This window comes from Vipera ursinii (assembly GCF_947247035.1).
Source record: "Vipera ursinii genome assembly, chromosome: 1".
Taxonomy (NCBI): domain Eukaryota; kingdom Metazoa; phylum Chordata; class Lepidosauria; order Squamata; family Viperidae; genus Vipera; species Vipera ursinii.
This window is the reverse complement of record NC_139512.1, coordinates 69,029,905-69,044,946: the sequence shown is the minus strand read 5'-3', so window position 1 is coordinate 69,044,946 and position 15,042 is coordinate 69,029,905. Positions and strand designations below refer to the sequence as shown.

Sequence of the window (15,042 nt, the reverse complement as noted above, 5' to 3'; positions counted from 1 at the left end):
GCAGAGTGGGCATACTCCAGGCCCCTTCAGTGAAACAAGGTCAATCTGGTGGGGTCTTGGAAGCATGTTTCTTCATTATAGTAGCTCTGCAGATGCTGTGCTCCTGTTTTTTCATCCTTCTATCAAAGGCTAGAATTACCAATTTTGCACCTTGGTTACATTCACAAAATATGCCAACTCTCATTCCAGATGATTTATTGCCAGAAGATTCCAGTCCCTCCTTCCTCAGGTATGTATCACATGAGACACGACTCCCTTCTTCATGCCATGATCAGGAATCACAATTCTGAAGGTGCAGCACTTCCTTCTCCATCCAACTTTCAACCTTTCCAGATACCGAAGAATCCATGATCCACCTTATATTTGCTGGAAGAGGGTCATGACTTACAATCTAAAAATTCCTGCTTTAAGCTATAATTTGATTTGTTATATTTTTCTTCCCACATTGTGGGAAGCAGCAACCATTGTGATTTCTAAACCGTAGTTTATATCATGGAATTATTCAAACCTAGCCAGCTGTGCTTTTACATCCAATAAGCTATGGTTAATTAAACTGGGGCTTACTACAATGTATAAACCACATCTCTATATATTCACCTCCAAGATAACAATGCAGTACTCAGAGCCAGAACACTCCCTAGTGCCTGCTAAGTCCCTAATCCTCCCATTCTTTATTTTTTTTTATTGAAAAGTTTTAACATATATTTTATCTTTAACAATCCCCCCTACCCCTCCCCTACCCCTCCCTCCCTGCCCCTCCCCCCCTCCCCCCCGACTTCCCAGAGCTAAGTACAAGGTATAAAAACCAAAAAACAATCATGAACATCTGTATGCTAACAACCATAAACTCTAAAATCTGTCACTCTCTAGCTCATATAGGATAACTACAAACACTATTAATATTAAATATAAAAAAAAGAAAAAAGAAAGGAAGACTTATTCAAATGCTACATGAAACTTTTTAGTCCCATATTTGTTCTGGATATACTCAATCCATTTTCTCCACTCCATAATATAACGTTCTTGCGAGTGATCTTTCAAATAAGCCGAGATCTTTGCCATCTCTGCCAGGTCAGAAACCTTTAAAGTCCATTCTTCTATAGTCGGCAGTTCCTCCTTCTTCCAATATTGACCTATTAAGAGTCTTGCTGCCGTAATTAAATTCAACATCAGCTTAGTATCCACAACCGTAGCATCTGTAATTATACCCAACAAAAAAAGTTGTGGGCAAAACTTTATCCTTTGCTTGAAAATCTTCTGCATGTTCCACCAAATTTTTATCCAAAAGGCCTTAACCTTTTTACAAGTCCACCATATGTGAAAATATGTTGCATCTTCATCGCCACACCTCCAGCATTTGGGCTGATAATTCGGATACATACTTGCAAGCTTTTTAGGATCTAGATGCCATCTATAAAACATTTTGTAAAAGTTCTCTCTTAAGTTTTGAGCTTGTGTAAATTTTACGTTCCTCACCCAAATCTTTTCCCACGTGTCCATTGTAATAACTTCTTGGATGTTTTGGGCCCATTTTATCATACAATCTTTAACAAGTTCTGTATCTGAGTCAATTTCTATCAATGCAAGATATATCCGTTTAATATGTGCTGGACCCTGATTTCTAATTTGCTTTATCAGATTTTCATCAGTCATTGTAAAACCAGTTTTCTGATCTTCTTTCCACCTGGCCCGTAGCTAAATATATTGAAACCAAGTTTGAACAATCTTCTCATCTCGCAAGAAGCTGTACGGTTTCAGACACCAGATATTTCTTTCCAAACTTAAAATCTCCTTATACGTAGTCACATCATGTTTAAAACCAACATTTATATTTTCTATTGTGTGTTTTGGGATTGCCCACAATGGTATCTTACAATCTAACTTATGTCTATACTTCTTCCAAACTCTCAACAATGCCTGTCTTAAAATATGCACTTTAAACACATTATCTACCTTCTTATCATACAACAAATATGCATGCCAGCCAAACAACAAGTCGTGGCCCTCAAGATTTAATAATCTCTCTTGTGTCAAATTAATCCAATCACTTATTCCTGCTAACGCAGCAGCTTCATAGTATAATTTAAGATTGGGCATTTTAAGACCACCTCTTTCACGAGTATCCTGCATAATCTTAAGTTTAACTCGTGGCCTTTTCCCTGCCCAAACAAATTTATTGATACCTCACTGCCATTCCTCCAGATTAGAATCTTTCTTAAGAACCGGTATCATTTGAAATAAGAATAAAAATTTAGGCAGGACATTCATTTTCACTGCTGCGATTCGCCCCAACAAAGACAATTGCAATTTTTCCCAGCTCTCCATTTCTTTTTGAATTTTTCCCCATAATCTTTCATAGTTATTTTTATATAACTTTGTATTAGAGGGTGACAAAAACACCCCCAAGTATTTGACCCTCCTGACAATCTCAAATCCAGTTAGTCCTTCTAAAAGAGCCTTTTGCGATACTGTCATATTTTTGGCCAGAATTTTAGTTTTTTGTGCATTAACTTTAAATCCAGAAACCTTCCCATATTGCATTATTATCTCCATCAGGTCCACAACAGAGTTCTCCGGCTGGGTCACGGTAACAACCAGATCGTCTGCGAACGCTCTCAATCTATAATCCTGATCTCTAATTTGTATACCCTTAATTCTTTCCGAATTCCGTATTTTTACCAATAATATCTCCAATGTTAACACAAATAGTAAAGGCGATAACGGACACCCTTGCCTTGTGCCCTTCTCAATATTACAAGCTTCAGTCAAACTATTATTAACTATTATTTGGGCAGTTTGTTTTTGATATAATGCCCTAATTGGTTGCAGAAATTTATCCCCAAAATTCATTTTATCTAAAACTTTCATCAAAAATTGCCAATTCAATTGATCAAAAGCTTTTTCAGCATCTAGAAAAATTAGCGCCGCAGGGATCTGGTTGTTCCTTTCCAGAAACTCTAACACATCAACTATATGCCTCACATTATTTTTCATTTGCCTACCACTAATAAACCCAGTTTGATCCCCATGAATCACCTGTTGCAGAACCCTCATCAATCTATTAGCCAACACCTTAGCAAATATCTTATAATCTGTATTTAAAAGTGATATCGGTCTATAATTTTTTACTTGAGTAGCATCTTGATCTTCCTTCGGAATCAAAGATATAAAAGCAGTTCTCCAAGACGGAGGCACCTTTCCCCCTCTCTGAATTATCTGGAACAGCTCCTTCAATGGCTTTATCAACTCCATTTGTAAATTTTTGTAATAAACCGCAGTCAAACCAATTAAGCGCCGTACCTGGCGCTTTATCCACCTTCAATTCCTTAATTGCTGTAAGAATTTCTTCTTCTGTTATCAATTGGTTAATCTCCTCTTTTTGTGTCTGCGTAAGAACCGGGATGCTAGCATTCTCCAAATATACATCAATATCTTTTTCATTAATCTTTTCCTTAGCATATAATTTAGAATAAAAGTCCAGAAAGGCTTCCTTAATAAGATCTTGTTGAAACACAACCTTTCCCTTATGTTCAATTTTATCTATATTAGAAGCCCTTTGCTTTTTCCTTAGTCTATAAGCTAGCCATCTACCTGGCTTGTTAGCATTGCAAAAAGTGTTATGCCTAGCAAACCGCAAATTGGTTGCCACTTGATCAGCCATTAATTTGTCAAATTGTCCTCTTAATAGCTTAATAACCTCCTTAGTCTTCACATCCAACGGGTTCAAAATCAAGGCCTTTTCTTTTTCCCTAATTTCATTCTCCAATTCTTTCCTTCTGGCTTCCAAAGTACGTCTGTGTTTATTATTCATATATATCAACACCCCTCTCATATAGGCCTTGCTAGCATCCCAAACCATATCCATAGAAGTATCCTTATTCATATTAATTTCAAAAAAATCCTTCATCCGCTGTTTACATTCTTCCACATTTCTCTGATTTCTAAACAAATTCTCATTTATGCGCCACGAGCGCCTATCTCTATTGTCCTTATTGATCTCTAACCAAACTGGACTATGGTCAGAAATAGCTCTTGCACAGATCTTTACCTTCTTAATCCTAGAAAAAAAGTCATTAGTCAGCAAAATGAAATCAATCCTGGAAAAAGATTGATGTCTATCAGAAAAAAAAGTATAATCCTTTTCATGCAGATGTGTGTCACGCCAAATATCTCGCAATTCCAAATCGTCCTTCATTTCAAAAAAAGATTTAGGCAATCTGGCATGACTCGGAGCACGCTTAAAAGAACCAGCCTTATCCATCTGTACATCCAAAACACCATTCCAGTCCCCCATAAAAATAAACGATTTATAATCCAACTGAGTAAGCTTTGTATGAAGTAAACTAAAAAAATCAGCTTGTTGTTGATTAGGAGCATACAGTCCAACTAAAAGCGTTTGTTTTTTTTGCCTTCTAGCAACAAATCTATCATAACATATCTTCCATGCTTATCTGCTTCAATTAATTCCGCTGTTAAAGCACTTTTAACATAAACCACCACTCCATTTTTCTTATTCATCGCAGAGGCAACAAATTGTGTGCCCAACCTTGAGTTCGATAAATACTTTTGGTCCATAACCCTAATATGCGTTTCTTGCAAACATATAACATCAATCTTAAATTGTTTTAAATATTGAAAAACTTTCTTTCTCTTCTGTGGTGAATTTAGTCCATTAACATTCCAGGTTAGAAATTTAGTCGCCATGCGTGGCATCCCGAAGCTGTTGGAGCACATCTTTAATAGCCCCTCTGTCTCCTTTGGGCCGCGCTCCTCCCACTGCTTCACTGTAAGTACGCTTTGAAAGTTCCATAAACTTCTGCTGGTCTTGTTCTTTTATTTGTTTTGCTCGTTTTAAAGCGGCACGCGTCACCCTCTGCTCTCCAGCAACAGCCGACGAGGCTATAATTTGATCCCCTCCAGCACCATTCTCCTCTGTCTGTCCACCTTCGGCCTCTTGAGGTTTTCCTTCTCCAGATCCCTTTGCAGCTTCCAGTAGTGGTAGAGGGGTTGCTTTTAAAACATTATTGTAGAAGTCACGCGCCTGTGTCACAGTAACCAGATGATATCTTTTACCTTCATGCATCAACACCAATCCGACTGGAATCTCCCATCTAAACTTTATATCACGTTGCTTAAGTTCCTGCACGAGAAACGCAAAATCCTTCCTTCTCCTTAAAATCTTTGGAGGAATTTCTTTTAAAACCAAAACTTCTTGGTCAGCAACCACAACTTTAGTATCATAAGCGGCTTGAATAACTTCATCTCTAGTTTCTCTCTTTATGAAATAAACCACCACATCTCTAGGTAGCTTTCTCTGCCTAGCAATCCATGAGTTTACACAAAAAACTTTATCCATGCATCCCTTTATTTCAGATGCTGGCTGACCCAATACTGCTTCCAAAGCCTCAGAAATCAGCTGCTTTAGGTCTTCTTTAGGATTCTCTTTTAAGCCTCTGATTCTAATAGCATGCTGCATCTGGTGATACTGGACAAGACTCAATTCTCCGTCCATTTCATCCCTTAAATCTTCATTCTCCAGTACCTTTACTTCTAGTATAGCATTCTTTTGACTCAGATCCTCCACTTTTTCGTCCAGACATTGCACACATTCAGCCACGCTTTCCACTGTAGACAAAATGTCTACCCTCATCGCACTAAACTTCTCTTCCATCCTCTCCTCCAGTTTCTCCAGTTTCTCCTCCACCTTTGCCAACTTATCACCCAGCATTTCTGATATTACCTGGGATTGTTTTTCAAGGGCATCTTGTAAATCCTTCGATGTCAATGCAGCAGGAGGAAGCAAAGCTTGCAACGATGTCTGTTGCACCGGGGAAGTTCCCGCACTACGAAGAGGTTTTGAGGGAGGTTTAGCCGCCATCTTTTCACTTTCACTTGTTGCGCACTTTCACTTTAAGTTTATAAAGTCCATTAAGCTAGAGAGTAAGAATAAAAGTCCTCTTCACCTTGACCTCCTGTACCGCTCTGCCTGCTCCTTTTTATTCCAGGGTCTTTCCTTCTGGCAGGGGTGGTCACAAACGCCTGGCTCTGCTCCAAAAATCCCGAAGCAGAGACGCTGAACAGCTGGGAGCAACCCAGGCTACGGGGGAGTTCAATCCTTCAGCCGCCCAAGCTTTAAGCTCAGGCGGCCCCGGAGAACTCAACCCCTACCTGGGGCCTCACCCCCTCCTCTTCTCCCGAGGAGGGGGCTTCAAATCCACCCGAACAGCTGATCGGCGCTGTTTCGGGTGAAAACAACTCAGCTGAGCAGCGGGCAGCCCGAAACGGCTGTCTTCGGCGCCGCGCCACCACCGGAAGTCCCCATTCTTTATTTTTAAAAAAGGAACATAAATGATTTTTGGGAAGCAGTACAAACTCTAGAGCTAAACATGAATCCAAAACATTTTTAGAAATCAAAAAGGCAGAGATGTGGTTTTAAACGGTCACACAAAATTCTCCAATTTCTCCTAATATTCTCGCACCCACCCACTTATTCTTATGTATTGTTCTTATATATTTATGCTTATTCTCACACACATGTACACATAAATACAGACACCTTCACAAATTTGTTCCTCACTTGCCTCTTCTTTTTGCCCGTTTACTCTCTGCTGTTTTACAGTTCATAAAAAAAAAAAAAGAAAAAGCAACAGTTGCTCTAGGACTGTGGTGGCGAACCTATGGCATGCGTGCCACAGGTGGCACGCAGAGCCCTCTCTGTGGGCACACGCACCGTCGCCCCAGTCCTAGGCCTTCAGCTGGGTTTTATAAAAACTTTTCGCTTAAAAAAAAGGTTCAAACAATCAATCGATTTCAACTTCTTGCGGGGAAAAAAAAAGATCTCGCAAAGTTGGAATTGATTGATTGAACTTTTTAGTCCCACCCGGTCTGCCGTTACCACCGCAGCTATGCCCACCCAATGGGCCACGCCCACCCAATGGGCCACACCCACCCAGTGGGCCACGCCTACCCAGCACCCGATGATACATATGAGCGTTTTGAGTTGCAGTTTGGTCACTCGGTCTCTAAAAGGTTCACCATCACTGCTCTAGGAAACTGAGAATGACTGACAGCAGAGATCAAACAAAATGGAGAGGAAAATGTATAAGGGAAAGGGGTTTCGTGTTTGCATATGCAAAATGAATGTTTTTATATATAACTATGTGGGCATTTTCTCAAAAATCCAAATGTGCTTAGTAGCCTAAAAAAAAATGGAGAACCTTAACTTACCTTAACCGGGAAGCTGCATTTTCCAGTTCGAACCCCTTCTTCATCTGTCTGCCATTGGTGTGGCCTACTGGCTTCAGGAACGTAGATATCTTTCTTTCTCCTGAAGCTCTGCCGTAATTTATTCATTGCTCAATTTTTGTGCCCTACAAGAAAGAAAGAAAGAAAGAAAAAAGAACAATTGAGCATATTGTATATTTTCCCATTACTTTTGAACAAAAATGTTAAAGATAGCATAATTTACAAATAAAAATCTGATACAGACTAGTCCAGGGGTAGGCAATCTCGGCTCTTTTATGACTCATGGACTTCAACTCCCAGAATTCCTGAGTCAGCTGAGCCGAGGTTGCCTACCCCTGGACTAGTCCAATGAATAAGCTTACTTAAATACTCACAATAATAAGCAAGAGAAGAGGGGGAGCTAACAGGAATTTACTTAACCATCAGGGGAGCCCCTAACAATTTTTCCTTGAAAGTCAAGAATCCTGGCTGATCTAACAGATAGAGAAAGGAACAGAAAGAAATAAAAATCTTCCTACTTGTGTTGCTCTAAAAAGACAAAGTGATGGCCAATTAAAACCATGTACAATTATGAACTGCTCTGCTTGTGGCATGTTTTTCTTCCTTCCTAAAATCAATCCCAGGTATACTTTCAGCAAATGTGAGCTTGCAAATTGTCTTTGGAAAAAAAATGTTAAAGCCCTCCAGCAGAGAGCAACCACAGTGGATGATGAAAAAGGCAAGGATTTGTCAGTTCAAGGGAAAAAGGCCCAGCAAGAGAAATGGAGAGTGAAAGCAATTTCTCAACAAGAGAAATGGACTGTGAAAACAATTCTCTACAAGGAAGAGACAGAGGGAGGAGCCTATGCAGCAGGTAAGAGTTATGGACTAGAAGCGAAAAACCTAGAAGATATTTTGCGCAGCAAGAATTTAAAAGTTTTCGGAGCCCCACAGATGAAACTCGCTCTGCATATTCAGAAGAAGAAATAGAGACATTGTAGAATGGGAGACATAATGCTGAATCCATAAAGGACAGAAAGAGCACAACTGTGCCCTATAATAAGACAAGTACAACCGCAGTATAAGGACCTGAAGCAAGCATACGTTGATATGACCCACAAACATATTTATTTATTTTATTTTATTTTATTGCATTTATATACCGCCCTTTCCCTGAGGACTCAGGGCGGTTTACAGGGAGTTAAAAATCAACCATACAAAAGTTAAAACCCAATTTAAAAAATATTAAATCAACCCTGTACTATTAAAAACCCCAATTAAAATGAATGTCTCCTCAGCCTGGGCCCGAGAGCTCAAAGAGCCAGGTCTTCAGGCCCCGGTGGAATGATCGGAGGTCGGGAGCAGTCCTCAGCTCCACCGGCAGCTGGTTCCAGAGGGCAGGCGCCCCCACTGAGAAGGCCCTATCCCTGGGTGTTACCCGCCGGCAATCTCTTACCGGCGGGACCCTGAGCAGACCCTCCCTGTGGGAGCGCACTGGGCGAAGGGCGTTTGATGCCGGCAGCAGGTGTTCCCTCAAATACCCCGGACCCAGGCCATGTAGGGCTTTATAGGTGATAACCAGCACCTTGAATTTCACCCGGAGGGCAACCGGAAGCCAATGCAGCTCGCGGAGTAGAGGTGTTACATGGGAGTATCGGGAGACCCCCATTACAACTCGCGTGGCCGCATTCTGCACCAGTTGAAGCCTCCGAGTGGTCTTCAAAGGCAGCCCCATGTAGAGAGCGTTACAGTAGTCCAAACGGGAGGTCACAAGCGCATGAGTAACTGTGCGTAGGGCGTCTCGGTCCAGATAGGGACGCAACTGGCGCACCAGGCGAACCTGTGCAAAAGCCCCCCTGGACACGGCTCCTATGTGATCTTCAAAATTGAGCCGTGAATCCAGGAGGACGCCCAAGTTGCGAGCCCTATCAACGGGGGGTAACACCTCACCCCCCATCGTTAGAGGTGGAATAACTTGGTTAACCCGAGATGCCGATATGCACAGCCACTCAGTCTTGGCGGGATTGAGACGAAGCCTGTTTCTCCCCATCCAGACCTGAACCGCCTCCAGGCACCGGGACATCAGGGAGAGGGCATCGCTGGGTTGGTTCGGGGTGGAAAGAAAAAGTTGGGTATCATCAGCGTACTGGTGATACCCCACCCCGAAGCCACGAATGATCTCACCCAGCGGCTTCATATAGATGTTGAACAGGAGAGGCGAGAGAACCGACCCCTGAGGGACTCCACAAATGAGAGGCCTCGGGGCGGATCTCTGCCCTCCCGTCAACACCGACTGCGAGCGGCCCTGGAGGTAGGAGGAGAACCACCGTAAAACGGTGCCTCCCACTCCCAACCCCCTGAGACGCCGCAGCAGGATACCATGGTCGATGGTATCGAAAGCCGCTGAGAGATCTAATAGGACCAGGACAGAGGAGCAACCCCTGTCCCTTGCCCTCCAGAGATCATTCACCAGCGCGACCAATGCCGTCTCCGTGCTGTGTCCGGGCCTGAAACCCGATTGGTACGGGTTACTTAAGTATTTTGTAATACCAGGTTCAAGAATGCAACAAAACCAGGTTCAAGAATGCAACAAAACGTCAAAGTGACTTATCAGATTCACTAAATTATTCCTTCCTACTGATACTCTTTGGGACAAATAATATTGCAAATAACAACTATAACTATATTATCATAGATATGTAAAATCTTGGAAGGAAGCTCAAACTCTGGGGGCTTAGATAGTATTATTATCAGGAAGGAAGGAAGGAAGGAAGGAAGGAAGGAAGGAAGGAAGGAAGGAAGGAAGGAAGGGGTACGGTAATGACTAGCTATGCAAAAAGTGGCAGCTAGAGAGGTTTGGTTCCTGGAAACATTGCCTGAGGAACAAAATTGATAGGCTGCTCATATATGATGGGCTAAACCCCACATGGAATAGCAAAACTGTATTTTAGACAAAGCATAATTAATTAGGAAGGGTTTGATTGAATCCTGTTGAGGTAGAACAAAAACTCTGAATTATGGACTTTAGAGTTATGCCCTGTAGAAAATGGAAATATTGCTAAATGAAGCCTACTGAACCACTCAAGCACAATCAAAAATAATGCTGGCTCATAAAATTCATAAGCTTCACTGTCCAAACAGTAATGCTCAAAATATGGGAAACACTAAAACAAGCTGAGCTTCATTTCTTAGTACAGAAGGGCAAATGGTAATGGTATAATGGAAATCTGGCGGGATGACTCCCATGAAAGGAATACAGTAATTAAAGGATAACATCTGTCCAAAAGGATCGGAAGCAACAGAAAAGAACACAGTGTTGCACTCTGTTAAAAATACACATTCCTGCTCAGAAAACAAAATGAATGAAGCTGGCTCGAGGTTGAAGAAATTTATTGAAAGTAACAGCAATTTTTTTTTTACAAGAACGACTGCAAAGTTCTTTACTTTAGAAATAAAAATTAAATGCACAAGTATCAGATGAGGGAGAACAGGCTTAATACTGGGTAGTTTTGAAAAACATCTTGGAATCTTAAACTACTCCAAACTGATATGACCCAGCGGTGTGTTATTGCTGCAAAGAAGACAAACGTATAAACTACAATAAACTTGTACAGCCTTAAATGATAAGAAATTAAATATAGGTAGATATTAAATACGATTTAAAATTATGAAATAGAAATTGCTAATGAGGATTAACGAAGAAACGCAGATAGGGGGGATTCGAGGAAGTCACCTGAAAATGATTAGAAAGATTAGGAATAATGGAAGTTAAGTATTCTTTTTGTATTTTGTTGTTGATTGTATTGTTTATGCCATGTCTTGTTTTTATATGTATTTTTTTGTTTAAATATATGTTTATATAAAAGCAATAAAAAATTTAAAAAAAACATATGTACCGTACCGATGCTCGGTAAAGAATTTTTATGATGGCAAAGAATAGTTAGAATAGACTATAAAGCAATGAAGTCGTTCAAAATGGGGAAAGGAATGAGCCAGGCCCCTTACATTGTCACCTTATTTATTTAGAATGTATTATGCAGAATATATCATGAGAAATGATGGTCTAGGATCCATATAGAATTTGGAATTAAAATTACTAGGAGAAAAATCAACCTCTGCAAACATAAAGATGATACCACTCTGATGAGTAGAACTAAGGAAGACTTAAATCAAGGGTCTTCAAACTTGGCCCTTTTATGATTTGTGGACTTCAGCTCCCAGAATTCCTCAGCCAGGCATGCTAGCTGAGGAATTCTGGGAGTTGAAGTCCACAAGTCATAAAAGGGCCAAGTTTGAAGACCCCTGACTTAAATAATCCCCTATTGAAGGTAAAAGAAGAGAATGCAAAAGGGATGGGTGTGTGTGGGTGTGTGTGGGTGTAAAAAACCTAAGATGTCAAAAGCTAATGCCAGCCCAATACAAATAGGCAAGGAAGTTGAAGTAACGGCAGATTTCACCTTCCTAGACTCAGAGATTTGCAGGGTAATAACCTAGAGATGGCCACTACTTGGGAGGAAGACTATGACAAATCTAAAATACAGAGTTATCACACAGACAGCAAAGAGATATCACTGTTTTCTCAGTTGGTTGTAAAACCTGAATCATTAGGAACTCTGGATGTGGTGCTAGAGGAAACTGTTGTATATAACTTAGGTTAAAAGAGCCACCATCATTCATTAAGTGAATCACTGCAGTTGTTAACTTAGTAACATGATTGTTAAGAGAATCTGGCCTCCTTATTGACTTTGCTTATCAAAAAGTCACAAAAGGTAATCATATGACCCCGGGATACTGCAACCATCTTAATTATGAACCAGTTACCAAGCATCTGAATTTTGGGGATGCTGCAATGGTCGTTAAGTGTGAAAAATGGTCATAAGTCACTTTTTCAGTGCCGTTGTAACTTTGAACAGTCAATAAATGAACTGTTGTAAATCGAGAACTACCTGTAATATGTAGGCAAGAGCTACTTAGAAAAATCATAGTATTCGCAATAATTAAAAGCAACCAAAAATAGACAACAGAGGATATGGCAAGATATTATCACTGGTGGTACCAGTATAAGGTTACAAGACCTCAAAAAAGCAATTATTGAGGGGGATAAAGCACTTAGTAAAATGTTGTCCACCAAATCTTTGAGATGAAACCAACCAAGCAACTGAATAACAACAATGAAAGAAAACGAAGAAAAGGTTGCAAAATTTCAGGAATTTAAGTGATAGGTCAAATTCTTTTTAGTCAAATTAAATGGTGATTTTATAGGCATCTGTTTTACACATTCATATTTTTACTGATAAATCATCTTGCTGGAGTTTATCTGCAATTGTGTGAAACTGAGAGAACTCCTGGACGAAGATTTAAAAATTTGGTTTATGAACTCATCCACGTACTGTAATTACATGTCTCTGGGTTTGCTGATTAATAGAATTGATAAACCTACTTTAAGCAGGAGGGAGGAAGTGAGCCACTTGGGGCAGCTGCTGGAAATTATTGAACTTTTTACAGTTCTCATTCCTGCTGATGTCCTGCCTCTTCTTTGGAAGAAGAGGGAAAACTTAATCGGTTCCAAAGATCAGTACCAAATTGGCTGGAGAGCACACACAGAGTAGCTGCACTCCACTGCTTTCTTTGGAAATATAATTTTTAAAAAATGGTAGGACAACCCACAGTAGATATTTTTGTAGTGATGCTTAACATATTCTTGATATTCCTAATGTACCATCAGTCCCCAAAATGTCAGGAGTCTAGATTTAGAAGCATAAAAATATGCTAGTTTCATCCTAAGAACTCTTCTCCATCTTTGCTTACATTGTCATCTATTTAGGGAATCTAGCTAAAATCCAGAAAGAATGATTCAGCAGCTTGAAACATGGAAATTACTCACTTCCACATATCAAATGACCTTTGTCAATTATAATCCAAGATCTATACATAAGTTTGATAGATATAGTCAGAAAGTGTATAATCCTTTATCATTTGAAATTATAACATAAAATGTGACCAAATGGAAACAATTTTTAAATTATTTTAAAGGACTGGATCACCTTTATTCCAGTATTTTAATTTCTGTACTATTCAAATGCTCAGTCACATTTATTACAAATATAGTTACAAACTGTATAACTTGCTTGCTTGGCATGACTAAGAGGCAAACCCCACAAGTTTTCAAACGCTTGCTTGTTAAATTTAGCAGGCAATATACAATGTATATGGATGGAACTATTTCACTTTTCCTAAACTTTGGCAAGAAAATATTCAGTTTAAAATTTGTGGATGAAACCAAACTGCCACTAAAGATTATCAGAAATGTCATTTTCCCTCTGATGTGCACTTCTTTTCTACATCTGCAATTTAATATGAGATGTATGTCCTATAACACGATCCACATAATTCTGAATTTTTTCAGTTCAACAGAAAATACCAACAGAAAAAGCAAAGAGAATATTTATATCTACTTACAATTTACAGCATTTTCACCTAGTGTTGAGACAACACTAATATTTGGATAATAAATAGTGTCTAGCTGCATCAGTTTAATCTAGCAGCTTTTTATTTTCCAGCTTTTTTTAAAAAAATACAATTCAGCCTATAGAACAAATGTTTAAATGGTCTACTTTTGTGAAACTTAGTCAACAAATTGCTACGTAAACTAGAATAGCCCTGGGAGTGTTCATACAAACTGTGTTGGTCATTCTGAAAGTACAGTGTTTGCCAATTGTTTTAGAAAACATTATCAGCAATATTGCTTGTTTTATCCGACTCATTTTTTAGTGTTACTAGTGAAGATCTAAGTTTTGAGGGCAGGAATATCATTCAGGAGTAACTCATATAATTTCATGATCTAAGTTGGTCTACACCAGGGGTCTTCAGACTTGGCCCTTTTATGACTTGTGGACTTTAACTCCCAGAATTCCTCAGCCAGCGTGCCTGGCTGAAGAATTCTGGGAGTTGAAGTCCACAAGTCATAAAAGGGCCAAGTTTGAAGACCCCTGGTCTACACTGTATGCTGTCCCCTTCAGAAGCCCAGATTTCTTCTCATAATAAGGCAACAGAAAACAAGCTGAAAGATTTAATCACTAATTAGAAATGGAAACAATGTCCAGCTCCAGAGATATAAAATTACTACTTACTTTGGCAAACCAAAATATAGAAATAAGGAATTGTCTATCCTTAGTTTCTTACACATTGCACTAATATGGTTTATTTTGTTTAGCATTTTGTGTGAAGATAGTTACTGTGGTTTCTAAACCAAATCTTAAGTCTTTTTATTTTATTATCAGGGATATTTTATTAGGGATCACCTGCTGCCGGCGTCAACTTCCCTCCACCCTGTGCGTTCCCACAGAGAGGGCCTCCTCAGGGTGCCACCGGTCAGAGAATGTCGCCTGGTGGCCCACAGGGGGAGGTCCTTCTCTGTGGGCGCGCCAGAATTGTGGAACCGTTTGCCGGTTGAGCTCCGGATGGCGCCCGACCTTCGCTCCTTCCGGCGCGATCTGAAGACTTATTTGTTCGAACAAGCCGGCCTGGCCTGATGGGGGATGGGTTTGGATTTTATTGTTGTTTTAAATGTATTTTAATCTATTGTTAACTTGGGCATCTTGTTTAATTCCTTTTTAATTTTTGTATTTTGTATTTTTATATGTTTGCCCTGTTCACTGCCCTGAGTCCTTCGGGAGAAGGGCGGTATACAAATAAAATTATTTATTTTTTTATTTTTATTTTATTTCTATACAGTCTCCAATCTAAGGATTCTTAAGCATTAGATGATTTTGAAAAGCAACCAATAGTGGTTTAATAAACCATAATTAAATCATTCAT

General features: G+C 39.7%; 1 protein-coding gene across 8 annotated transcripts in view; it reads right to left on the bottom strand.

The window, feature by feature from the left end:
* Positions 1 to 15,042, bottom strand: part of NUMB (NUMB endocytic adaptor protein) — an 88,180-nt gene that overhangs the window by 35,904 nt on the left and 37,234 nt on the right. For all 8 annotated transcript variants that reach the window (XM_083350543.1, XM_083350542.1, XM_083350547.1 and 5 more), the window contains exon 2: positions 7,228 to 7,370. In XM_083350543.1, the coding sequence (XP_083206669.1) occupies positions 7,228 to 7,353 (126 nt within the window). In that variant the 5' untranslated portion in view covers positions 7,354 to 7,370. The remainder of the gene's footprint in view (positions 1 to 7,227; positions 7,371 to 15,042) is intronic.